This window comes from Mus musculus, chromosome 7, assembly GCF_000001635.26.
Source record: "Mus musculus strain C57BL/6J chromosome 7, GRCm38.p6 C57BL/6J".
In the NCBI taxonomy this organism is placed as follows: domain Eukaryota; kingdom Metazoa; phylum Chordata; class Mammalia; order Rodentia; family Muridae; genus Mus; species Mus musculus.
The window spans coordinates 107566902-107592896 of record NC_000073.6 but is presented as its reverse complement, the minus strand read 5'-3'; the positions used below and the strand labels follow the sequence as shown (position 1 = coordinate 107592896).

At 42.3% G+C, this 25995-nt stretch overlaps 1 protein-coding gene across 1 annotated transcript; it reads right to left on the bottom strand.

Moving 5' to 3' along the window:
- Positions 1-1531: 1531 nt before the first annotated feature.
- On the bottom strand, positions 1532-25464 carry Olfml1 (olfactomedin-like 1). The gene is made up of 3 exons (NM_172907.3): positions 25003-25464; positions 21572-21860; positions 1532-2749 (listed from the first exon to the last, which is right to left on the bottom strand). Exons 1-3 carry the CDS (start codon positions 25129-25131, stop codon positions 2466-2468), a joined length of 702 nt encoding a protein of 233 aa, NP_766495.1. The 5' UTR covers positions 25132-25464; the 3' UTR covers positions 1532-2465.
- Between the last annotated feature and the right edge of the window lie 531 nt (positions 25465-25995).

Sequence of the window (25995 nt, the reverse complement as noted above, 5' to 3'; positions counted from 1 at the left end):
ACAGCTGCAAGCACACAAAAGCAAGCCTTCTCATATGACCAACCTGGAGAGGCAGAGACCTCAGCACATGACACAGGCTGGCACTGCAGCCTCACTTATGACCTAGACTCAGCCAAGTGGGACACACGTGGGAAACACTTTGAAAAAGAGCCCCCTCTCAAGAGTCACACTGCCCTCTGTAACGCCTAGCATGTCTGCTGTGGCAAAGCTGCTATCTGGCTTCCATCCAAATTAGAATCTTTACCAAGGGCCTTTGTGTGTTAGGGACCGTTGTTCACAGTAATCCCAACACAGTAATACTGGAACACTTCTGTGGTGATGGGATGTAGGCAAATAGAACCTGATGAGATTATTTGCTTAATCTCACTTTTATTACACTGAAAGCTACAAGAAAGAAGCAGGCAACAGAAAAACAAAATGGGACTAGAATTGTATCGTTACCCTTGGACTGGTTTTTTAGAGAAAGCAGACTTTGAAAGACCTGTAAGACCTTGTACAGACATGAAAACAGGCTAAGGGGCAGAGTATTATTTTTAGGCTGAATTGATGGACACACTGATTAAGGATAAGTGAGCAAAGTGTCTTAACTTCCTTCCTTGGGTGATGGAAGTACTAGGAGGCTTGCAGCCTTTCCTAGCTCTTTCATTTTGTCCTTGCTGCTTTGAATAACCCACAGGAACTCTTACCTCTAGTTTAGCAACTATGAAGGTGTGTTCATACCGTACCAAAAAATAAATAAATAAACAATGTAAAAAGAGCTTTGTAACTAGAAAGTAACATCCAACTATTCATGGTTTTACATTGTCACTGTATCCACTTGGCCTGGCAGAAGGGCGAGGCTAAAGGAAATAAAAATCAGACATCAACAAAAAGTGTTATGGTCTTCTGAGTGAAATGTGCCCTATGGGCTCGTGTGAACTCTTGGTTCCCAGCTGAGTGCAGGCCTTGTGTTACTATGATGAGGCATGAGTTACTATGAGGGCAAGCCTTTAAGTATCTTAGTGTAGCCTCTCTTCCTGTATGCTCCCTGCTTCCTAATTACAGATGTAATTTAAACATCTGCCTCATGCTCCTGCTACCACACTTTCACTACTACCATGATGGACTATATCCATTTTTATTAAGACAAGACCTCCTGTATTGCCCTGACTGGCCTAGAACTTACCATGTAGACCAGGTTGACCTCAAACACACAGAGATCCACCTCCTTCTGCTTCCTGAATGTTGGGGCTGAAGGTGTGCCTGGCTCCCTTTTTGTTTGTTTGTTTGTTTTTTGTTTTGTTTTGTTTTTTTGAGACAGGGTTTCTCTGTATAGCCCTGGCTGTCCTGGAACTCACTCTGTAGACCAGCCTGGCCTCAAACTCAGAAATCCACCTGCCTCTGCCTCCCGAGTGCTGGGATTAAAGGTGTGCGCCACCACGCCCGGCCTGGCTCCCTTTTAAAACAATTAACTGGCATAAACCTTTTCTCCCTTAAGTTGCTTCTTGTCAGTTATTTGGTCATAGCAATAAGAAATGTAACTAATATAGTTGGACATTGGAAAATCTTTATAAGTATTTGAAAAAGAGGACAGCGTCTGAGTGAAGTCCAGAGAAGTCAATACCAGGACTGGCAAGATCCTAATTGCTGGATGGGGAATAGAGCAGAATTAGAGGAAATGCTGGAAGGCAAAAGGAAAGATTGGATGTAAGTAAACCAGACAAAAGAGGCCTTAAGCCCCATCAGATTTGGGTCAGGGTAGGGTATTGATCAATTGAACTGTGACCGCATCCATGCTTTCAAAAGATACTTAAGGCAGTGAGTGACATTTGGGAAAGGAAGAATATGTATTTCAACTTTTAGAACCTATTCCTATGTGCATCGAGAGGGCCAGATACTCCACTATAAAGGGGCTGTGACCTCAGTGTCCCGGAAAACCACTGCCCAAGTCACACTGCTCTCCCTCCAATGCCAGCCATTACTCCAGAGGCAGCTTTTTCTTTGTCTGGAGTTTGTAAATGATCTGATTGCCTTCATTCCAGGCATAAAGCTGCTTATCTCTGGGGTTGTAATGGATCATGGAGTGACTTCTTGGCCGCCTAGGGAAGAACAAATTGGGCAGATGCTCCTCCCTGACAGTGCCCAGTGGATCATAGACACAGGTGATTCGATGAGAGCCCTGGCCACCGGAACTGTAGACAACATAGAGGACCCCACACAGTAGGAATGAAGCTTCCGCATCCTGGCTTCTACACGGTGTATCCCATGAATGTTCTACTCCCAAAGTGTCAGGCTCAATTTTTGTGAGAACCAAATGGCCTTGGATACCTGGTCCTGAGTGAATGGCCCAGAGTCCGTGTTCATCCACAGCAAGGTCAATGTACGTAGAGAGAGAGTGTTGATAGATGGGTGCTCGGCCTGCCCCTCCTGGGAGAAGCATTCGATCTTCCACAGTCTTCTTCTGCAGATTATATTTAATTATCTCATTAGAAGTTCCTTGATTGTGAAAAAAATAGAAAGCTTTGGTAGACCACTTGCCCTGATCCCTGCCAGGAAAGTGGTAAGATTAACTTACGGGGACCAGGCTTGATGCTATCTTCCATGAATGCCCGCAAGTTTGCAAATTCCCAAACTGTGTTGTTTCTGGATCCAGCTAATAGATACACTTTTGCAGAGTTACTGCCAGCATCTTTCATCCAAGAGCCATCTGGGTCCACGGTCTTCTTCACTATTTTCAGAGACTTTATAGCCATCAGCATGTTGTCACAGCCTAAGCAGACAGGAGAAAAAGAACAGGTTATTTCTCAACAAGTTATTTATGAGGTATCTACTTTCTAGAATACTCACTACACCGGAAGAATCCAGCTTCCTTTCAGATCTAATACAGTAGATAATATTCTTATTCCTGCTATGATACCATGACCTCTGAAAGAAGAGTTTCCCTTGGAGAATCCTAGAGCAAAAATGGAACACAGTCATGAACTCCTTTGAAAAATTAAACACCATTAGACATGAACTCCCTCCATTTCCTGACCCTTACCTGTAGTAGAAGTTTCTTAGAAGTTGTGTTATTTCTTCTTCCAATGAGTAATAAAATTACTATATTCAGATCACATCCTATCCTAGCTTCTAGACTCCTCAATGAATTACCCTATAATCTTTATCTTTTTTTCTTTATAACTAGCTGCCTGGTCTTAACTTGTATGCATCTTGCTTATTATCAATTTAAAATCTCATGACTGGACATAGTGTGTTTGCTCAGCACTCTGGAGGAAGAGGTAGGCAGTTCTCTGTGACTCTGAGGCCAGCTTGGTCTATATAGCAGTCCCAGGCCAGCCAGGGCACAGAGTTAAGATCCTGTCTTAATAATTAATGAATTATCTCCAACTAGTTAGCATTTTCTGGATACCTTGTTATCTTTTGCACCATTCCATCCTCAGCTTCTCCTACAGAGCAGTCTATATTTTCCATATTTACTTTCTCACCTCCCACTCTTACTTTACAACAGAATCTGTTCTTGATAATACTACCAAGGAACTCCTAAATGAAAATTCTTGCCTTTTTTTTTTATGTAGGCGTGTTATGTTGGAGGATGTTTTTGTGCACTTTGTATTCAACTGCTGATTTCTGTGCCCTAGAGATCAGTTTCAGTACTGGACTTTGTGTTGTCATTATTATGAAGCGTTTCCTGGCTTCGTGTTTTGTAAAACACTGTTCTCCTTCATCTGCAGATTGGTCAATAAAGAACAGTCAGCCTATAGCTGGGCAGGAGAGGATAAGGTGGATCTTCTCAGCTCAGGGAAAGAGAGGGTCTCAGGTGGGCCTGGGGAGTTTTCACTGGGGACCCAGGGAGCTGCCATGAGGACACGAATGAAGAAGGAGATGCCAGAACAAGACTAAGATGGCAGGTAATGCCATGTGGGCTGGGAAGTAGGCCAGGTCAGGATAGTTTGCTTAGAATAGATCAGAAAGCCCCCAGCTACAGTGCAAGAAGCTTACTAATGAATATAAAGGTCTCCTTGTTATTATTTAGAGAACAAAGGTGGGCGTAGAAAAGCCCCATACTTTTACATGTAACTTCATCTTCGGTAGTATGACAGCATTGGTCAGTTCCTCCTCCTTGAAGATGCCTTCCTCACCATCTTTGTTTCTATGTGCATTTCCTGTTTCTCCTTTGACAGTGTGGCAGAGATTATGATCTGTGCTTCTCCAATTCCATTTCAGTTCAGTCTTTATCACTGTTCGAAAAACTACATTTCATAGTCTCCTTTGTAGTTAGCCTGTACTCACTGACTTGTTTTTCACTGGATAGAATATGGACAGACTCGGTATATAAGCATCTCCCACCTGGCCCTTAAGTGTGCCATCTTTTAAATGACCGTAGCTCCTTGGAATCATCATGGTGACGATGGTCCAGAGGTCAACACTACTGGTCATTTTTGGAAAGGTCGATCATCAATTCTAACTTCAGACTTTTTGGTGGATATCTATAAATCTGGACAAGAACCCACTGTTAGGAAGTTCACTGGCCACGGGAGTGAACCAATTATTCTTCTTCGCTAAATGATATAAACTGCTCTCTAAACTGATATCTCTATACCCATTAGTGCAGCTCTCAGACATCATCAGAGTAGTTGCTTTGTGTGATAGAAGAAAGTAAATTTACAACTGGCCAGTGTGCAGTGTCTGGGGAGTGCTCAGCCACAAATAGGACATCTTTATTACACTCTTTCCCCTCAAGTCTCAGGGACAATCACAGAAGAGGATACAGAAAGATTCTAAGAGTCAGAGGTCAGGGAGGACTAGAAGAAAATCTTTGTTTGTTTGTTTTATTTTGATTTTTTTTTTTTTTTTGAGACAGGGTTTCTTTGTATAGCCCTGGCTGTCCTGGAACTCACTTTGTAGACCAGGCTGGCCTCGAACTCAAAAATCCACCTGCCTCTGCCTCCCAAGTGCTGGGATTAAAGGTGTGCGCCACCACACCTGGCTTGGAAGAAAATCTTATCAGCAGAACTTGACAGGACTACTGCACTCGTACTACCTACATAAGACCTAGGGTGGAGTGGCCATTGGCCACTTCCACAGATGGTCCTAGGATCCTGACACTAAACTAAGGGCAGATTAAGAGGTGCTAAGCTTGTGTCCTTCTTACCGGTTGGGGCATCTTCTGGATATATGCCCAGGAGAGGTATTGCTGGATCCTCCGGTAGTACTATGTCCAATTTTCTGAGGAACTGCCAGACTGATTTCCAGAGTGGTTGTACAAGCTTGCAATCCCACCAACAATGGAGGAGTGCTCCTCTTTCTCCACATCCTCGCCAGCATTTGCTATCATCTGAATTTTTCATCTTAGCCATTCTGACTGGTGTGAGGTGGAATCTCAGGGTTGTTTTGATTTGCATTTCCCTGTTGATTAAGGATGTTGAACATTTTTTCAGGTGTTTCTCTGCCATTCGGTATTCCTCAGGTGAGAATTCTTTGTTCAGTTCTGAGCCCCATTTTTTAATGGGGTTATTTGATTTTCTGAAGTCCACCTTCTTGAGTTCTTTATATATGTTGGATATTAGTCCCCTATCTGATTTAGGATAGGTAAAGATCCTTTCCCAATCTGTTGGTGGTCTTTTTGTCTTATTGATGGTGTCTTTTGCCTTGCAGAAACTTTGGAGTTTCATTAGGTCCCATTTGTCAATTCTCGATCTTACAGCACAAGCCATTGCTGTTCTGTTCAGGAATTTTTCCCCTGTGCCCATATCTTCAAGGCTTTTCCCCACTTTCTCCTCTATAAGTTTCAGTGTCTCTGGTTTTATGTGAAGTTCCTTGATCCACTTAGATTTGACCTTAGTACAAGGAGATAAGTATGGATCGATTCGCATTCTTCTACACGATAACAACCAGTTGTGCCAGCACCAATTGTTGAAAATGCTGTCTTTCTTCCACTGGATGGTTTTAGCTCCCTTGTCGAAGATCAAGTGACCATAGGTGTGTGGGTTCATTTCTGGGTCTTCAATTCTATTCCATTGGTCTACTTGTCTGTCTCTATACCAGTACCATGCAGTTTTTATCACAATTGCTCTGTAGTAAAGCTTTAGGTCTGGCATGGTGATTCCGCCAGAAGTTCTTTTATCCTTGAGAAGACTTTTTGCTATCCTAGGTTTTTTGTTATTCCAGACAAATTTGCAAATTGCTCCTTCCAATTCGTTGAAGAATTGAGTTGGAATTTTGATGGGGATTGCATTGAATCTGTAGATTGCTTTTGGCAAGACTATGTTCATAGCAGCCTTATTTATAATAGCCAGAAGCTGGAAAGAACCTAGATGCCCCTCAACAGAGGAATGGATACAGAAAATGTGGTACATCTACACAATGGAGTACTACTCAGCTATTAAAAAGAATGAATTTATGAAATTCCTAGCCAAATGGATGGACCTGGAGGGCATCATCCTGAGTGAGGTAACACATTCACAAAGAAACTCACACAATATGTACTCACTGATAAGTGGATATTAGCCCCAAACCTAGGATACCCAAGATATAAGATATAATTTGCTAAACACATGAAACTCAAGAAGAATGAAGACTGAAGTGTGGACACTATGCCCCTCCTTAGATTTGGGAACAAAACACCCATGGAAGGAGTTACAGAGACAAAGTTTGGAGCTGAGATGAAAGGATGGACCATGTAGAGACTGCCATATCCAGGGATCCACCCCATAATCAGCATCCAAACGCTGACACCATTGCATACACTAGCAAGATTTTATTGAAAGGACCCAGATGTAGCTGTCTCTTGTGAGACTATGCCGGGGCCTAGCAAACACAGAAGTGGATGCTCACAGTCAGCTAATGGATGGATCATAGGGCTCCCAATGGAGGAGCTAGAGAAAGTACCCAAGGAGCTAAAGGGATCTGCAACCCTATAGGTGGAACAACATTATGAACTAACCAGTACCCCGGAGCTCTTGACTCTAGCTGCATATATATCAAAATATGGCCTAGTCGGCCATCACTGGAAAGAGAGGCCCATTGGACTTGCAAACTTTATATGCCCCAGTACAGGGGAACACCAGGGCCAAAAAGGGGGAGTGGGTGGGCAGGGGAGTGGGGGTGGGTGGATATGGGGGACTTTTGGTATAGCATTGGAAATGTAAATGAGTTAAATACCTAATAAAAAAAAGAAAAAAAAAAAGAAAATACAAACAGGAAAAAAAAAAAAGAGGTGCTAAGCTAAAAGTATTGGGAAGGGCACACTAGCCACAGGAAACTAGAACCACCCAGCTATTGAACCAAGATAACCAAGGAAGGTTTAGAATAACCTGACAATTGAGCCAATGAGGCAGGTTGAAATTGAGCTATGTGTGTGTCTGTGTTTTTCATCTCTGAATCCAATATTCTCTGGGTGGGGGCTGGTAGCACAGCCTGCCTGGAGCTTAAAGTGGGGTAGCAAAACTACACACTACAAGGGGGTGATGCTTCAGGGCATGAGCCACATCCCTAGCTGAACAGCTATTGATAATTGGTGGTTTCTAGGGGAGGAAATGCCAGTTTTCTTTATGGTTGTGGTTCCTGGTAGGTCAACTATGCTCCAATGATGGCCATATATCCATGAGCACATGAGCAGTGCAAATTGCACTTGAGGGATTATAATAATAATTTTTAAAGAACAGAAGTAGGTGGATAGAGGATGGTCTTGGATTGATTTGGTAGGAGTTGGGAGAAGTAGGCAGGAATGTGATCAAAATACATTGTATGAATATACAAGATTATCAAAGAATTAATTAAAATATTATATGAATAGTTTTTGCAAATACTCAATTATATATCTCATCTTTACGTCCTACTCTTCTCCTGCAAATCATGACTCATCATTTCTTGCCTAGATCACTTAAAATGTATCAGATTTACCTCCTTGATTTTACTCTTACTTGCTCATCTACACATCAAGTATGCTTTCTGCAAAGCAGGAAGAGTGATCTGATATGTTAAACTTTATCTCCTCCCTTACACTTAGATTAGCATCCTAATCCTCTGCCCTGGCCTATACGGCTGTGCAGCATGCCCTGGGTTATCATGAAGACTCTGTCCCTTGTGGCTCGCTGTGTTGTGACTGCACAGTCTCTTCTTTATGGTCTGTGAGCATGCCAAATTTCTTTTTGCTTTAGGAATCTTACACTTAGAATTATTCTACCCAGAACATTACTTTTTCTGGAACCTTACACCGTGAATTGGCTTCTATTCATTCTTCACATACCCCACCCCCACACTGCCTGGACTCACTACCTAGCACAGGATGGCTTCAAACTAGCTAGTACTAGGGCTGAATGTGTGCACCACCATACCTGGCCAAGTCTCACTCTTAATATCTTCTCCTTAACAGGCTTCTCTGTCTCTGTCTCTGTCTCTGTCTCTGTCTCTGTCTCTCTCTCTCTCTCTCTTTCTCTCTCTCTCTAGGACAACATTTAATTGGGCCTGGTTTACAGATTCAGAAGTTCATTCCATGATCATCATGGCAGAAAGCATGGCAGCATCCAGGCAGACATGGCACTAGAGGAACTCAGCGTTCTACATCTTGCCCTAAATGCAAACAGGAGAAGACTACTGTCTTCCAGGCAGCTAGGAGGAGGGTCCCAATCCCACTCCCACAGTGACACACTTCTTCCAGTGAGGCCACACCTGCTCCCACAAGGTCACACCTCCTAATAGTGCCATTCCCTGGGCCAAGCATTTTCAAAACACACAAGTGTTAGAATTCTACCATTCTTGTTTGTTTTCGTTTATCTTATTTTGTTTTATTATTGAATTTTGTATTGGTTATTGTATTTATTTACATTTCAAATGTTATCCCACTTCCTGGTTTACTCTCCACAAACTCCCTATCCCATCCCTCCCTCACCCATCCCAGGCTTCTATTTTTAGACCACTCATTACATTGTTAACTGTCTTATCTGTGTCTTTACTAGCTTATTGTCTACTTCTCTCACAAGAGTCTTCAAACACAGGGCCTTCATCTTCATGTTTAGTATTGTACCCAAATCTAAGTCAATGCTCTGAGGCTTCAGTAAGTGGCAGTTGAATGAAGAAAATAAAAAGCTCAGATGTTTTCCTAAGATCTAAACAGTCTAGCACCTTTTGGGTTCTGCAGACCTATCTTAAGTAAATAATCATTCATAAAACACTTCAGAGATTTTAAGATACTTTCAAATCCATTATTTCATTAAAGTAAAAATGGATCCCGGGTTTTCTAAAGAAAACACATGAAACGGAGTGCAGGCTTAGCTGGACAGAGCCAAGTCCCAGTAAGTTAGTTCTTCAGATGTAGGGACAGAGGCCCCACCTGGATCATACTGTGCTCGAAGCCAGATGTAGAAGAGAGCTGCAGAAATCTCTCAGCTACCAGGAGCCACCATGTCCTCCTAATATGCTCCAACTGCGTGATAGTTTGTCTTCATGTCGTGGGTGACCTGGTTATAGGAAGCCAGACTCTAGAAAAGGCAGCCAGGGAGTTTAAGCTTTGAAGAAGCAGGTAGCCGGAGGAGCCTCTGCTATCTGGAGCTATTGGGAGCTGAGGGTATGTATAGAAAAAAGGGGAATGGCCATGCTGATTCCCAAGTACCATTTTTACTTGAGCATAGCTGAACCTGACTGAGGAGGGCACAGCTCTTCCGTGATCTGTGCTGATCGCCAAGAGAAGTGAGTGAGGTTTTAAGCTTTCAACTGTAGAATGATTATATAGGAGAGGAGGAGGAGGGTCCATGGGTTCCTAAAGATACCCATGTGATATTCCATGTTAAAGGATAAGTCCCAGGGATAAGGAAGTTGTTAAATACCTTACAAATACATAGAATATGTTTGGCACATTGCTGTATTAACTTTATAGTAATTTATGTAATTCTTATAATAAGTCACCATGACATATATTTTTATCCCTGATTTCCAAGTTAAAAAAAAAGTTAAGTCTTGCATTCGTTTCTTGGAATGGTCACATAGTTAGTCAGTGGTGAAGGGGTCTTCTGAAGTCAGAGTGGGGAGCCAGGATGCTCCCAGCCAGCCTCAGAGGCAGGTTAGTGTGGTAGGAAGGGTTGGGGAGCCATGTGTATTGGTGTGCCCAGAGAAAGACTCCCAAGTGTGACAGGACATCTAAGCTTAGTAGGTAGCCCCACAGTGCCTGTCCCTCCTGCTAGGGAAGAACAGACTTGAAGCTAAGCTGTGTAAAGCCTGTGTCTTAGAACGTGGACTATTTGTTTCTCGTCTATAAGAAAACATTCATTTCCAATACAGAGGAGCAGGGGCTAAGGATATAGATAAGTTGGTAGAGTACCTGCCTTGCACACATGAAGCCCTAGGTTGGATCCCCAGTACTGCATAAAACTGAGCATGTAGCAAAGGCTTGTAATCCTAGCACTTTCAAGTGGAGAATTAGAAGTTCATGGTCATCTTGAGCTATACATCAACTGGATGCCAGTCTGAGCTACATTAGATCTTGTCTCCAAAAACACAAATAAAATAAAATACAGAAGAGAGGCAGTTGTGGAGTAACAGGCTTATAATCCCAGCACTTAGGAGGCAGACCCAGGAAGATTGCAAGTTTGAGGACAACCTGGTCTACATAGTACTTTACAGGCCCACCTGTGCTACACTATGAGTTCCAGGATAGCCTGAGCTTCATAATGAGACCCTGTCTAAAACATAAATGTAAATAAAATAAAATTTAAAAGTAGTAAACTATAGAAGGAATGAACATTCACACTTTTTCCCTTTCTACTTCCCCTTCTTTTATTTATTTATTTATTTTTTATCAAGACAGGGTTTCTCTGTGTAGCCCTGGCTGTCCTGGAACTCACTCTGTAAATCAGGCTGGCCTCAAACTCAGAAATCTGCCTGCCTCTGCCTCCCAAGTGCTGGAATTAAAGGTATGCGCCACCACTGCTCAGTTCTACTTCCTCTTCTTAATGCAGAGCTCTTAAAGAAATAACAGAACAACAATGTGTTGATGTAAATTTTCAATTAAGAAGTTAAAACAATTTCTAAGAAAAACCAAAACAATTTCCCCCATGTCTTTCTGCTACTTCTACTCTTTCAGATTTAGCTGGAGCTCAAGACTGGGTTTCTAAGACCTGAACTCAAATCCTTTCATCAATCCAGCCTTCATTCTGTCAGCCCCAAAACTAGGAGTTCAGGCTAGGTGCTTTCTATCCTTTCATCAAGGATAATCTAAAATTGTAAAAGTTAGAAATCATACATTTCCAGTGTCCTAATCAAAAGGAAGATTAAAATTACCTGCAGTGTTTCTCTTGGGAATAGATAATTAGCAGGGGAAAAATAGTAAAGGAAAGATTTGAAATAATAAATAATAATTTAAAAAAACAGTGAATCCAACTAAGATACAAATTATTTAACAGAGTCAATGCAAAGGTTTCATCTGTAAACCAAGTCACATAAATGTGCAGTTCACCCAACAGGCAAAATTTCAGACAAGCAGTTAGGGTAGAATTTAGCCCAAGGCCAATGAGTTCATACATAAATATCACTTATTTGAATCTTTTAAAATACTTTCCTCCTTATTAATAACACTTGCTGGACCTGTAAGACTTGTTCCTCCATTGTGACTCAATCTGATGTTAGAGATATTGGTTCATCTCTGGTAGAAAATTAGCTGGGGTAGGGAGCAAGGGGTGAGGGGCACCTGAAGGTGGAGTGATAGACACAGGGAAGTTATATAGTTGGTTGATAAGTGTAATCCAGATTCAAGATACCAAAAAGTGTCAGGCATAGATACAAGAGATGGTTAGAAAGAAAGGGGTTGACTGGTTAGACTGAGGTAGTCAGGTGATAATGATAAGCCAGATTCAAGCTGGGAGACTGTGGTGGTGGTACTTGCCTTAGATCCCAGTGGAGGCAAAGGCAGGTGGATCTCTGAGTTCAAAGGCCAGCCTAGTTTATACAACAAGTTCTAGGAAGCCTGATTATACAGAGAAACCTAGTCTCAAAAACCAAAAAGAAAGAAAGAGAGAGAGAGAGAGAGAGAGAGAGAGAGAGAGAGAGAGAGAAAGGAGGAGGTGGTGGAGGGGAAGGAGAAGGAGGAGGAGGAGGAGGAGGAGGAGGAGGAGGAGGGGAAGGGGAAGGGGAAGGGGAAGGGGAAGGGGAAGGGGAAGGGGAAGGGGAAGGGGAAGGGGAAGGGGAAGGGGAAGGGGAAGGGGAAGGGGAAGGGGAAGGGGAAGGGGAAGGGGAAGGGGAAGAGGAAGAGGAAGAGGAAGAGGAAGAGGAAGAAGAAGAAGAAGAAGAAGAAGAAGAAGAAGAAGAAGAAGAAGAAGAAGAAGGAGAAGAAGAAGAAGAAGGAGAAGAAGACAACGAGTAGTATGTTTGCTTGGTAAGAGTTTATTAAAAAGAGAAGAATTCTTCTAAAGCCATGAGCATTTTTCAATACTTTATGAAGTTTTGTCATAAACCTTGGTTTTTCAAGCCTTACTCTTGCCCAGTTAACAAATGGTTCCGTCTGCATAGCCCTCTTTCAGGACTGGTACTGTGGTTCTCTGAATGAGAATGGCCCCCCAATAGGCTCATATGTTTGAATATTTAGTCCCCAGTGGGTGGAACTGTTCAGGAAGAACTAGCAGATGTGGTCTTGTTGGAAAAGGTGCACACTGGGCTTTGAGGTTTCAGAAGCCCATGCCATTCCCAATTGGTTCTCTCCCTGCCTCCTACTTGTGGTTCAGATGGAATCTCTCAGTTTCTGCTCCAGCGTCATGTCTGCTTGCTTGCTGCCATGCTTCCCATCATGATGATAACTGACTCACCTTCTAAAACCATAAACCTCAATAAACATTTTTTTCTATAAGTTGCTGTGGCCATGGTGTCTCTAGGCAAAAACGTAGAAGTAACTAAAACAGGCATCGTGCTGGACTAGATTTCCTTGCAAAGAGTCTTCTCTTTTAGCCCCTCCCCGTTTTCCTTGTCTTCCTCTTCTTCTCCTTTCTCTTTCTGCATCTCACCTTCTTTGTTCTCCTTAACCTCCCCTAGTGCCTAGGGCACAATATATACCTGCCTCACTATCCAAACTCTTTCTGCTTGTTCTCCATACTCAGGAACCAAATAGCTTTTGATAGTACAGCTGTTTGACACTGCCCAAAGTTGTGATATCAATTTCTACTATGCCAACCTAGAAAGCAAATAGATTAACAGGGTCTGCCCCATTCTCTGTTTCAGTGGATGGATGGCAGGAAAGTAGGAAGGCTGCCTTGTGAGGGAGGAATGTTTCTCAGTTATTCACACTGATTTGGTCTTGTTGGAGAGCTCAGCTACGTGTCTCATAGTAGGTTTTGGCATACAATAAACATTGTATGTGCTGACCTTGATGACTACACAGAGCCCTTCAGTAAACACTTATTACAGGTATTTCTAGATTCCTACCTTTTTTGTTGTTGTCCAATTTAGAGTGTTCTATGGTACCTAGAACCAAGTCTGGTCAGCTTTGCTGGTGATTAGCAGTAGAGTATGGGAAAGGAAACAGGTTTGATGAATGCTTTTTCACTTATTTAGGTATATGTCACCCACTAGCCACAAGTAGAGAATACAAGAAACATTCCTGAAAGCCAGGAAGATGACTAAACTCTGAGCATGAGTCCAGCCAGCTTGCTTCCACTGTGGGGTTTCTATAGCTGGACCCCAATCTGGGCAAACTTCCTTCTGACACTGTCTTCTAGAAGAAGCCAGCTCTACATAATCTCCTTACTGTAATAAATTTTCTTCTCTTGAGCCCGTTACATTTTTATGATAAGGTATACACTCATTTGCTGACATTTTTTATTGTTACCATCCCTTTGATAGAAAGTAAACGTGGTAAGATTCAAGACATTGTCATATCTATTTCATGCATTATTTTGTGTCCTCCTCGGAAGAACATCTGCTACATGCCACAACCTCTTTAGCCTAACTGTGACTGTGGCAAAAATCAGTACCTGTAGCCAAATTCACGATGCCTTCTTTGGAAGCCTGAATAAGTTTTAAGATGGCAAAGGAGTTTCCATGACTGACCATTTGAAAACTGCTCAAGAGCATCGAGGCTGGTCAGTATTCACGTGAAGCAGAGCAGGGAACTGGCACATCATCTGGGGCATTTCTGATCTTAAACAACTGACACTTTACATCAGGCATCTGCCTATTGCAATGTCCCAAGCAGCCAGGGGTTTAAGGGTAAGTTCCTTGATTGTATCTATTTCTCATTTGTAGGCTGAGTTGATTCTTAATTAAAAAAAAATAGTATTTTTTATTTGTTTCATATGGAAAGTATGTTCATATTGTTTTGGTTTTAATTTTTCTACATTTATTTACTTTATCTATGTAGGTATTTTGCCTGTATGCATGTATATGAACCACATGCATGCCTGGTATCTGTGGAGGCCAGAAGACATGAGATTCCCTGGAGCTGGAGTTGCAGATCAGCATGAGCTATCATGTGCTGGGAACCAAGCCCATTTCTTCTCCAAGAGCAACAAGTGTTTGTAACTACTGAGCCATCTCTCTAGCCCATCTTTGTTTTTAAATAAGTTCCTTAGCCAACTAAAAAGGGTAGACATGTTCTCCATTTCTAGCTGTGTCGTTGCTAGTCTCTTTCTGGTAGCAGAAAAGCAGTCATCTGACATTCCTATAAAGTAAATGTCACCTTCTTCTCTTCTCTTCTCTTCTCTTCTCTTCTCTTCTCTTCTCGTCTCGTCTCGTCTCGTCTCGTCTCTTCTCTTCTCTTCTCTTCTCTTCTCTTCTCTTCTCTTCTCTTCTCTTCTCTTCTCTTCACCTTGCCTCATTTCCTCAAACTCATCAATCAACAGGTAGCTGTTCCCTGTTCTCAACACACATTTGCATAGCCAAAAGATGCTCTTGCTTGCTCTCTGCTTCCATGAGCATCAAGACCAAAAGCCCAACATGGAAGCAACTAGAGTTTACAGTGGAAGGGTGGACCCTGGAGACAGAATTGGAAATTGCTTTTGCCAAAAGAATGTGGTAAAAAAATGACCAAACTAAACCCCTGGGGGACTTCTGTCCTCTCTGAGGCATCTGTATTCATCATAAGAATGAGCCCTGATCAGCCTCAGGAGAGTCAGACATCATGTTGAGGACAACCTCATTGTCTCAGAAGAGCTCCTCAACAAGTCATTCCTAGACAATGTGCCAAGGATGGGAGATGTAGGCAAGCCAGTCCTGGCCCAAATCAACAGACCAGTCCTTCATACTGCAAACTCCTGAGAAGTACCAGTTGGGTGTTACTTTAACCCATCAAATTTTGGAGTGGTTGGCTGAGTTACACTAATGTGGCAAAAGATAGCTGATGTGGAGTAAGGGTTTTCAGGCACAGGGTAGAGATGGAAACTGTATGTCTAGGGTGGTATGGACTCCTGGATAGAGCAGGAATGTCGGGGAAGATTCTCTGAGCCATAGTGTTTGTATTTGGAGGGAATAAGTTTGCAGAAATATCTACAGAACAATAGTATCTACAGAATGAACAACAGAAAAAAAAAAAAAAAGGCTTAATGTGATCCCAAGCAAACAGTTGCCTTCAGTTGCTAATAAAATGCTCAGGCCTGGCCGGGTGTGGTGGTGCATGCCTTTAATACCAGCACTTGGGAGGCAGAGGCAGGCAGATTTCTGAGTTCAAGGCCAGCCTAGTCTACAGAGTGAGTTCTAAGACAGCCAGGGCTACACAGAGAAACCCTGGCTCTAAAAACCAAAACCAAAACAAAACAAGCAAACAAACAAACAAAATGATCAGGCCAGAGCATCCTGATCTCCCACTCGTTCTAAGGCAATGGGAAAGATTTTGGAAACACAGCATCCACGATGCAGGCATGCGTGGATGTATGAGTTATGTTTTTAAAATAGGTTAAATAAACAGCATAGAACAGCAGAGATGGATGGATATGAGCTGAGAAATACTAAAACTGGCTGTTTGACTGTGGGCTTCTCACTTACCTTCATAGTGGAAAAAAAACCCCACGATATAGGTTGTGCAATATTTGTAGTTTTATTTAATCTTCAGGCATTCCTTTTATAGAGAAAAATTAAGCATTTAAAGAAAGCTATGGAAGGTTAGGTTTGTAAAAAGCATTTTTGTTTGTCCTGGGGTTTGCAGTTGCCATCAAGGAGAAAAAGTAACAGTGATATAATTCTAGTAAGATGACCCTGGTGGCAGTATAAATCAGAATACTGGGGCAGGGATAGATGGGGACAGGGACGGCACTGTCATGGATGGGTAGAGTAGGTAGAGGAAGAGAGAACAGTGTAAGTGGACCGAAGGCATTTGAGAAATAGTGGAAGAAACACTGCTGAAATGGTGACAGGTCAATAGAGAACCACAGAAATGAGTAGGGAGCAGAGCAGACTTCTGTTGTTTAAAAGTCAACAAAGAGGACCTAGAGCAGGTGCTGAATGGGTAGAATGCTTGCCCAGCATGCACTCATTCCAGCACTGCATAAAACCAGGTATGCCTGGTATCTCATCACTGCAGAGGTAGATATAGGTAGGAGGATCAGAAGTTCAGGGTCACTTTTAGACACACAGTGAGCTCAAGGCCATCCTAGGCTACATAAGACCATGTCTCAAAAATGAAGTAGTAAATTTAAAATAAAAAACAGGTTACAGTTATTGACTTTTCTTAGACAGATTTTAAATAAATCAGTCTTTTGTGAGATGGAATCATACTGTGACCCTCACTGAGACCAGAAACTTCTAGCATAGACATTTACTCTCAGGGCAGAAGGCTCCAGCTCACATGCCTCTGTGGCCACCCTTGTCATTGCTTTGCTGGCTCTAGCTTTTACCTTCTATATGTTTCACCCTCTCCTGTTGCTAGGGTGCTCTGTACCCTGTGTCCAGAGTGACCTTTCTCAATCCTGTCTGAGCCACGGCACTCCCATAACGATCCCTGCTCAGCCCAGCTGTGGGACGATGGGAGGGTCTGGCATGTGTACAAGCCCAGGGTTGGTGTGACTGTCACCCTAGTTGTTTTGTTAGTGGTTTGGGCTTTGGCACACTGTCCTCAAACAGTCTCATTGTCCTGATATATAAAATGGGGGTGAGGTGGGGATGGGGGATTATATCTAACTCATGGGGGTTTTGTCAATCACATAATTGCCAGTAAGATACACATTTTACTTGGAAACTACATAAAATGTATTGCCAATAAATAATATCTACTATTCACATTATTCTCACAGGGAGCTTAGCTCTCTTCTGGTTGTCTTCTTGTTCTTGTTTTTGTTCTTGTTCTTCTTGTTCTTGTTCTTCTTGTTCTTGTTCTTCTTGTTCTTGTTCTTCTTGTTCTTGTTCTTCTTGTTCTTGTTCTTCTTGTTCTTGTTCTTCTTCTTGTTCTTCTTCTTCTTCTTCTTCTTCTTCTTCTTCTTCTTCTTCTTCTTCTTCTTCTTCTTCTTCTTCTTCTTCTTCTTCTTCCTCTCCTCCTCCTCTTCCTCCTTCTCCTTCTTCCCACAGCATCCTGCTCTGCCTAAGTTCTATGGAATAATTTGCTCCATGCACATACCATGCTCCATTCTACCACTGTGCTGCTGCATGCGACTTAGAATGCTCTTAACTCCAATCTCCATCTCATGAACTCTTTTCAATGATTAAAACTGAGCCTGAGGGTTACTTTCTAGTTCTAGGGTAGCTCCACCCCTCCCATCTCCATGGCAACCTTGCCCCTAGAACTTAACATGTTTCTGTAATACCTAATACACCCCTCCCTCAGAGCAGTCCTCACTCTGGACGGTTATCCTCTATGTCTGGATTACTTCTCAATTTTACTGTAAGTGGTAAGGTCATAGCCAGTGTCCATCTCTGATGCCTAGGGCAAGTCCAGTATGTATCTGGAACTGAGCTAGACATTTGTTGAGCCTATAAACAAATGAGTGAGAGAGAATGGATGACTTCATACTAACTGGAACCAAAAGCTATTAGGTGATTTGATTTGAGATTTTTTTTTGGTAATACTCATAGTACCTAGAGATAGCCTCACCAAACAAACAAACAAACAAACAGCCAGAATTTTTCAAATGAATAAACAAAAGAAATGCCACGTGTACAGACTTTTCTGGACTCTTGGGCAATTGCTGTCTAGGGAATATATCCTGTGTTGCTAGCCTTGTGAATACAGCAACACTGGATTTGTGCACACATGTGCACACAAGCACCCTTGTGATCTCCAACATTTCTGCCCCCAGACAGACCTTCAGTCTCCCCCTGTATAGTTAATACATCTGTTACCAATTAGTTATGGTTCTCTTAATGTTTTCCTCTACTCACCAAGAACCAATGGACCTTGAGAGTTGCCTCATAGACACGCTATCTTTAGTTCTCAGTGAGTGGGGTGTTTGTTTAGTTGTGTTTTTTATCTACTTGGAGTGTATTCCAGAGGCATTCCAGATATTCAGCAGACTTCTTGGAACTGTGATCTAACAAAAGATATGAGTTATTTAACACGCAGGGTGAGGGTTACGTGAGGTTACTCCCATGCTTCCTTGCAACAAAGGGAGCTGGGCTAGAGAAAGAAAATAAAATCTGTTATAATGGCTTGTTTTGACTGCCCTGAGAATTCTTCTTCAAAAGCTACTTACAAGTTAAAAGGAGGTCAATACTTTTATCCACTCAAGAATGCAGCCTGTGGACTCTTCCAAAGCTTACAGCTGGATAAATTCTCAATCTACATGCTGGAGGTGTGGTGCTGAGTGGTAAGTACAACAGACAAAGTTTCTTTCTTTGTTTCTCTCCCTCCCTCCCTCTTCCTTTCTCTCCCTCTCTCTCCCTCCCTCTTCCTCTCTCTCCCTTCCTCTCCCTCTCCCTGCCCCCGCCCTGACTTACTTATTATGTTTACAACATTCTGCCTGCATGTGTGCCTGCAGTCCAGAAGAGGGCACCATATCTCACTACAGGTGGTTATGAGCCACCCTGGGTTGCTGGAAACTGAACTCAAGCAGAACAGCAGTGCTCTTAACCACGGAGTCAACTCTCCAGCCCCCATGAAATTTTATTTGAACAATGGTCTTAGCACCAAACATTGGGAATGACTTTAAAATCCAAGGCATTCACTACTATTCTAAATCATGTGTGTGTGTAAAAGAGGCTGAGATGGAGGGAAAAGTGGGGAGAAAGTTAAGATTTTAAGAATTTTGCTTAATCTTAAAACATTCCAGCCGGGCGTGGTGGCACATGCCTTTAATCCCAGCACTCGGGAGGCAGAGGCAGGCAGATTTCTGAGTTCAAGGCCAGCCTGGTCTACAAAGTGAGTTCCAGGACAGCCAAGGCTATACAGAGAAACCCTGTCTCGAAAAACAAAACAAAACAAAAATGTGTGTGGTTGAGAGTGTTAAATGCTCACATGTGTGTTTGTATGCACATATATAAATATATTTCTTTAAGTTAGAAATGGATATTTTATGGATACTTTAGGAAGAGAAGCAGTTGAGAGTGATCTAGGTTACTTTTCAAAAGGCCTTTTCTTTCTTTCTTTCTTTCTTTCTTTCTTTCTTTCTTTCTTCCTTCCTTCCTTCCTTCCTTCCTTTCCTTTCCTTCCTTCCTTCCTTCCTTTCTTTCTTTCTTTCTTTCTTTCTTTCTTTCTTTCTTTTTTTCTTTCTTTCTCTAAAAGATTTATTTATTTATGAATGCACTGTAACTATCTTCAAACACACCAGAAGAGGGCATCAGATCCCACTACAGATGATTGTGAACCACCATGTGGTTGCTGGGAATTGAACTCAGGACCTCTGGAAGAGCAGTCAGTGCTCTTAACCATCTCTCCAGCCCTGCAGAAGGCCTTTTTCTGTATAAAAGGACTGAAGAGCAGAGCAGATCATCTTGCTGCTGCTAACAAGTCGTGAACAATAATGAAAAGTATTATACAGAGAAACTGCATGAAGACCTTGTGACGATAGTGGGGATTTAGAAAGTAAGAGAAGTAGTAAGGACACTTGCACAAGATTCAGACATGTTCATCTAGCAACCTTCTGACAGTGGGAGGCAGCAAGGTTTGGGTCAGTTTTAAATAGCTGTTGTTGAACCAAAGCTCCAGAGATGACAGGCATGTGAGTGGCAACTCTGCAGACACTGGATACCTGTGCCTGTGGGTGGGACAGAGAAGGGGACTAGAGGAACCATGAACCCCAGTGTCAGGAACTCTGCTGCACTCCAGCTAGAATGGGAAAAGGGTCACCTCAAGGCAGGTCTGCAGATCTGAGAGTACCCCGGAAATAGGGAAAGCTCAGGGACCCAGCTCCATGATTAGGGCTTGGTGGCCTGCCTGTGACCCTGGGCGAAAGTTCAGGCACATTCTAGATCAGGCAATGTTAGCATTCACATTGTGTTCCCAGCACCTAGAAAACTTCTAAGCAAGCTAAGTAAATGTCTATTCTTTATAAAGTATCTTGCATGATTCAGTTATAGCAACAGAAAACAAATGAAGATGTAACGGCTTGGAGAAAATCTACCTAATCATACATGCTTCCAAACTACTCTTGGGGTTTCTATCTAAACAGATTTCATACCAATCAATTAATGACCTAAGCCCCAAACTTTGGAAGTATTCTGGATTCACATCTCTCCTTTATCTCCTTCTTTCAACTCCCATTTACCAAAGTGTATGGATTTCAACTCTGAATAGCTTCAATCTACCAGCTCCTTTCTGTCCTGTAATAGAAACCTCATGTTGAGTCATTGTTTGATTAAATTACTTCAGTACTCCTGACTGTTCTCCCTTCTCTGGTGGGAGTTTCCCAAATTTGAAGGCATAATTAGTACATAAATAGTCTCCCTGTTTGCAGTGAAATCTTTTCAGAATACAAAATACACCTGGGGGCCTTGCTTCTCTTACTTTTTAAAAATTTTATTTATTATTTATATAGCATGTATGCACGCATGTATGCCTGCAGGCCAGAAGAGGGCACCAGATCTCATTATAGGTGGTTGTGAGCCCCCATGTGGTCGCTGGGAATTGAACTCAGAACCTCTAGAAGAGCAGTCAGTGCTCTTAACCTCTGAGCCATCTCTCCAGCCCCTTCTCTTACTGTTTTAATGAAACGGACTCATGCACAGAAAAATCTCCTCAGCTGTGATGCTTATTGTAACATGAGCTAGCAGATACTATTCCTGATAGCCTAGAACAGATACTGATGGGTCACACAAAGGACAAATTCTGCAACGATACCATCCCAGACAGCACACAATAGCAATGTGCTGCAGTACCCAGGCCTGAGGTTTGGTTGTCACAGTTTCTAGTTTCAGACTGTTACTTGTCACATTGGCAGCGCTTTCTGTTTTCAGGGCTTTTGATGTAGCCCACAACAACCTGCCACTCTCCCTAGAAAGAGCTGGGACTACTTGGCTCTATTAAACCAAAGTCTATCAGGAGAGGACCCCCAAGCTGCCTCTTATACCGTAGACCTAGCCTTTCCTAGGATCTTTAGAAACTACCAGAGAAAGGAAAGCTACTTCCTTGAAGTTGGATTCTGCTGGGACACCCGACCCCTGCTAAGCTTCTCCTGCCCATACACACAGGGATATCCCCAGTCTGCATCTCTCTAGATGGGACAGGCCCTAAAGGGATGGGAGAAGAATTCCTTACTTGTGTTCAACAGGGTTCGGATCTTCTTTTCTTCTGCTTCTTCTTGAAGCAACTTTTCAGCCAGTGTCTTCTCCTCAGATTCAATGCAGAAGTCAGCTTCTCGCAGGTACTGCAGGTAGTCGATCTCCTGCTGGGCACGCTCCACTCTTAGGGCAAGGTTTTCCACTGCACTCTTATATTCACTTGTGTGGGTCTGACACCTCCCCAGCATGATGGATATGTTTTTTGAGAATTCCTGGAAGTCTTGAATATATGCCCTTGTTGTTTGGGCACATTTTTCCAGCCCTTGCTTCAAATAGAAAAGAAATCACCAGAGTTACCAAATTACTATAATTATTTAAATGATTCAAGTACTACTAATAGTTATCATCCCTAGAAAAAGATTAGTAAATAAGTATAAATAATCAAGAGGAGATTTTCTAAATATCTGTTTATTTTAACTTGCTAATTATTGTAAATATTTAAATACCATTATCATTTTATAATTATAGTAATATATTATTATATCATAGCACACACTAATTTTTGTGCTGACTATAGTAGTTAATTAACAACTACTATACAATTGTTATACATATGATATTTTGATGTGAAATGGCTAAATCAAGCAAGTTAACATATGTATTTTGCATTTTTATATATTTTGTAATTTGCATATTTACTTTTGAGGATATAAAAAATCTATTCTCTTAATTTCTAGATATGCAGAATATTGTTATTATCTATAGGAACAATGGATTTCTTGAACATTTTCTTTCGTGTGAGGAGTGTGTGTATATGGGTGTGTGTATATGGGTGTGTGTGTGTGTGTGTGTGCCTTGTGTGTGTGTGCCTTGTGTGTGTGTGTCTGGGTCTCTGCCTATGCAGGTGCACATGAAGAGGCACAAAGCAATACCAGGTATCTTTTACAATCGTTCGTTCCAACCTCTTATGCTTTGAGGCATTGTCTCTCATTGAATCTGAAGCTCACTGGCTGTGTAGACTGCCTGGCCAGTAAGCCCCAGAGAACTGCCTGTACCTGTCTCTATGGCACCAGGCCTACAGATGGGCATCTCCACACCTTTCTTTGATGTAGATGCTGGGGATCTGAACTCAGGTTCCTACACTTGGGTAGCATACTTTTCTAACTGAGCCATTGGCCTATCTTCAGAACTTACTCTAATTAAACTTTTGTATTCTCTGATAAATATCTCCTCATTCCTCCTATTTCTCTATTTTTATGAGTTTGTTATTTTCAGATTAAATGTATAGTAAAATCATCCATTCAGTGTTTGTCTTGTAGGGGCTTGCTTATTTCACTTAGCATAAGATCCTGCAAGTTCCTTTACAGTGTCGTGTGTAAGCTTCATTTTAAAGGTTGAACAACATTCTAGTGTGTGTATGTACATGTTATTTATCTGTATGTAACATAATTTTAATAAGATGTAGCTTCTCACTGCATTGAAATCCCATTATTTGTTCCATTAAACAACTTTCAATGTCCATTTAGTTTTCAAATTTTTTCACTCGATGTTATTTCATATTATTTCCAGAAGTGAGTTTCAGTCCCTCACATCTATATATTTCACTATATTTCCAGAAGTGAGTTCCAGTCCCTCACATCTGGCACAGAGCTAAGGATAGAGTAATAGTCAAAGAATATTTGGTGAACGGAAGAATTAGTGAACGGAAATGGGACTGCTGGGTCAGTGTTAATAGTTAAAGCTCACTTGGCAACATTGACTAAAACCTTCCTCACAAACAGAAAACCTTTTACTCATAATCATGCAGAGCCTTTTCTCTTGAAAGAGAAAGAGATAGAGACAGGAAAAGTAGTTGAGAAGACAGAGACAGAGACAGAGAGATGGAGAGACAATGGATATTAATAATTCACAAGTCTCTATTTCCCCTTTCTTGCTCCCCCACATTCGCCTTGCAGACAGGCCCTGTATCCGTGTGTTGTCAAGCCTCTGCACTGGCCAGAAATGCTGCTGCCTGGGATTTGTCTCTTCACCACCAGCCAGAACCTAATGGTCAAAGAAGGACCTATCTTTATCTTCTACAGATCAAACATATCTACACAGCTACAGAGCTACAGGGGGCAGAAATGCTGCAAGGCAGTTTGTCTGCAGACACCCTCTGGCAGGACCACGGGGTAATGCACACGAGTTTAGCTGCTGCCAAAGCCCGAGCACAGTTTTGGCATTTTAGGCAGGTGAGGTTGGCAGCATGTCCAGGAAGGGAGCAAGAAGTGCTGTATGAGGCCCAGGGCCTGGGAGTGCCTTATCTACAGATTCCAGGCCTCCACCTGCTGGATGGACAGTATGAAAAACCACCTTTGGATTGTTCGTTCCATGCCCTTATTTTACTGAAACTATAGATAGATGGCCCCATCATTTGGGCTTACAGATTTTTTTTCAGGAAAATATAGAAAATAAATATTTGAGATAAGACAGTCATAGACAGAAGATGCATAATATGCCAATTCAACTTGCATAAGAGCAAAGCATTGCAAAGTAGAAGATTAAATTTATTCCTAAAAACCTGACTGGCCTATAAAAATATTGAATTTTGTTCACTTGTTGTTTTGCTTTGGTATAGAGTCCCACTTAGTCTAAACTGGCTTCAAACTTCCTGTTTAGCCAAAGATGACTCTGAAGCCCCTGATCCTCCTGCCTCCACTCCCTGAGTACTGCTGTTACAGCTGATATCATAAAACATACCTGGTTTCTGCAGTGATGAGCCTTGAACCCCAGGCTCCTGCACGCTAGGCTAGTTCTTACCAATTGAGTCATGTTCCCGACCCTGGGTTTTTGACTGTTCTAACAAAGTTCTACCTCAAATGCTCTCACTCTGTTTAACATTGCTGGGAAATCTCATTTCCAAACCCAAGTCCAGTTAGGAATAAAAAGCAAAAATCTATGGTGAGCCTCCATATGTAACACCACATTGTCTTATATTCACTTAACAGTTTATCATAAAAAGGAAAAGAGAAAAGCTGGAATCACTTAGCATCCCTATATAGTAAAAGATGAAGAAAACATGACTAGAGTTCTAATTCATACATTGAAGACTGAACTATTTGGTTTTGAATGTTCAACAACCTGAGAATTTACTCAGTGAGTTAGGCTATGTTCTGAGTATGGATTAATGACCCAAATAAAACATCCCTAATTTGAAATCTCTTTATTAAATCTGCAGAGTATCATTTGAACCTAAATTCTATCACTATGTCCATTTTATAGGTTAGAAAAACTGCCAGGGGAAAGTACAAGCGGCCTGCAATGGAGGTGGCATCTGAGCTGCTAGGCTATGCACATCTGTAAATGTCATCTTAGCAGTGATTCATTCTGTATCAGGAAGACATGCACCCTAGTTGACAGCAAAGTGGGGGCACAGCAGAGTGACTTCCAAGAGGCATACTCCCTGTGAAGGGAAGACAGGTCACCTACCTCGAGGACTTGGAAGCGCTGGTAGATGTAGTGTACCATGGCTGGGTCCTGGGCATGTTGTGGTGGGGGCAGAAATGCTGCAAGGAAGAGAACCAGGGAAGCAGAAGCTTCTTGAAGGGCCACCACCATCCTGCACACTTCCCAGGAACTCTGGTTCTCTAAAACGACTCAGGGGTCCGGGTGGTGATCTCTGGTTTTCTGTCTGCTGCTGTGGCAATTCCTTGGAAAACAACGCTTTGCATAGCCAGAGAGAACAAAGTCCGCTTGTTATTCTACCCGGTGCATGATCTCAGTTTCAAGCTGGTGATCAAGTCCAGCTGTTGGCAAGCCAGTCTCTGCAGGCCTTACGTGTTCACTTGGTTGCAGAGAGCTCCGGGGGTCCAGTGTCTGCTGCCCTCAGCTTGGCCATGCACAGACCCTCTCCAGGCTAATGGCTACTTACAGCTTCCAGGTTCAGAGTGTACGGGTTGGGGAAGGGGAGGGGAGGTCTTTTCTCCTCTCCCCTCCCCCAACTCTTTTACTTTTGGTTCCCTCCTCCTTAATAGACTGTGCAGTCCAATCGCAGGCCTAGCTCAACACAGGCCACCCCCCAAGGTCTCAGTGTTGGAATTTCAGTTCAGTTTCTGGCAGAAATTCCTAGGATCTTTTTCCAAGAAGTTCTGTTAGGAGACCCCACCTCTGTTTCTTGCATTCTCGTAGCTCTTAAAGGCATAGCAAGGAAATGTGAATGCTGATCTATGCCATCTCAGAAAAGTGTACAGGGCAGCATTGCTCTGTGGGCAGAGGGGTACAGTGGGCACAGGCCTGGCTACCCAGACCAACAGCTGAGAATTGTCAGGATTGAACTTAGAAGAAAAAAATTTTTTTCCTTTTTCTTTAGATTTATTTTTTAATTCATGTACACATGTATGCATGAAAATATGGGGCCCACAGTGGCCAGAACGTGGCCTCAGAGATTCCTGGGTCCAGAGTTACAATCTCTCTGATATGATT

Excerpts from the sequence above, each read along its gene's own strand:
- Olfml1 (NM_172907.3), bottom strand. The coding sequence starts at position 25,131 with ATGGTGGTGGCCCTTCAAGAAGCTTCTGCTTCCCTGGTTCTCTTCCTT. Across the intron at positions 21,861-25,002 it reads AGCGCTTCCAAGTCCTCGAG|CAAGGGCTGGAAAAATGTGC; the intron begins GTAGGTGACCTG and ends TTCTATTTGAAG. Across the intron at positions 2,750-21,571 it reads CCGAACCCTGTTGAACACAA|GCTGTGACAACATGCTGATG; the intron begins GTAAGGAATTCT and ends CTGTCTGCTTAG.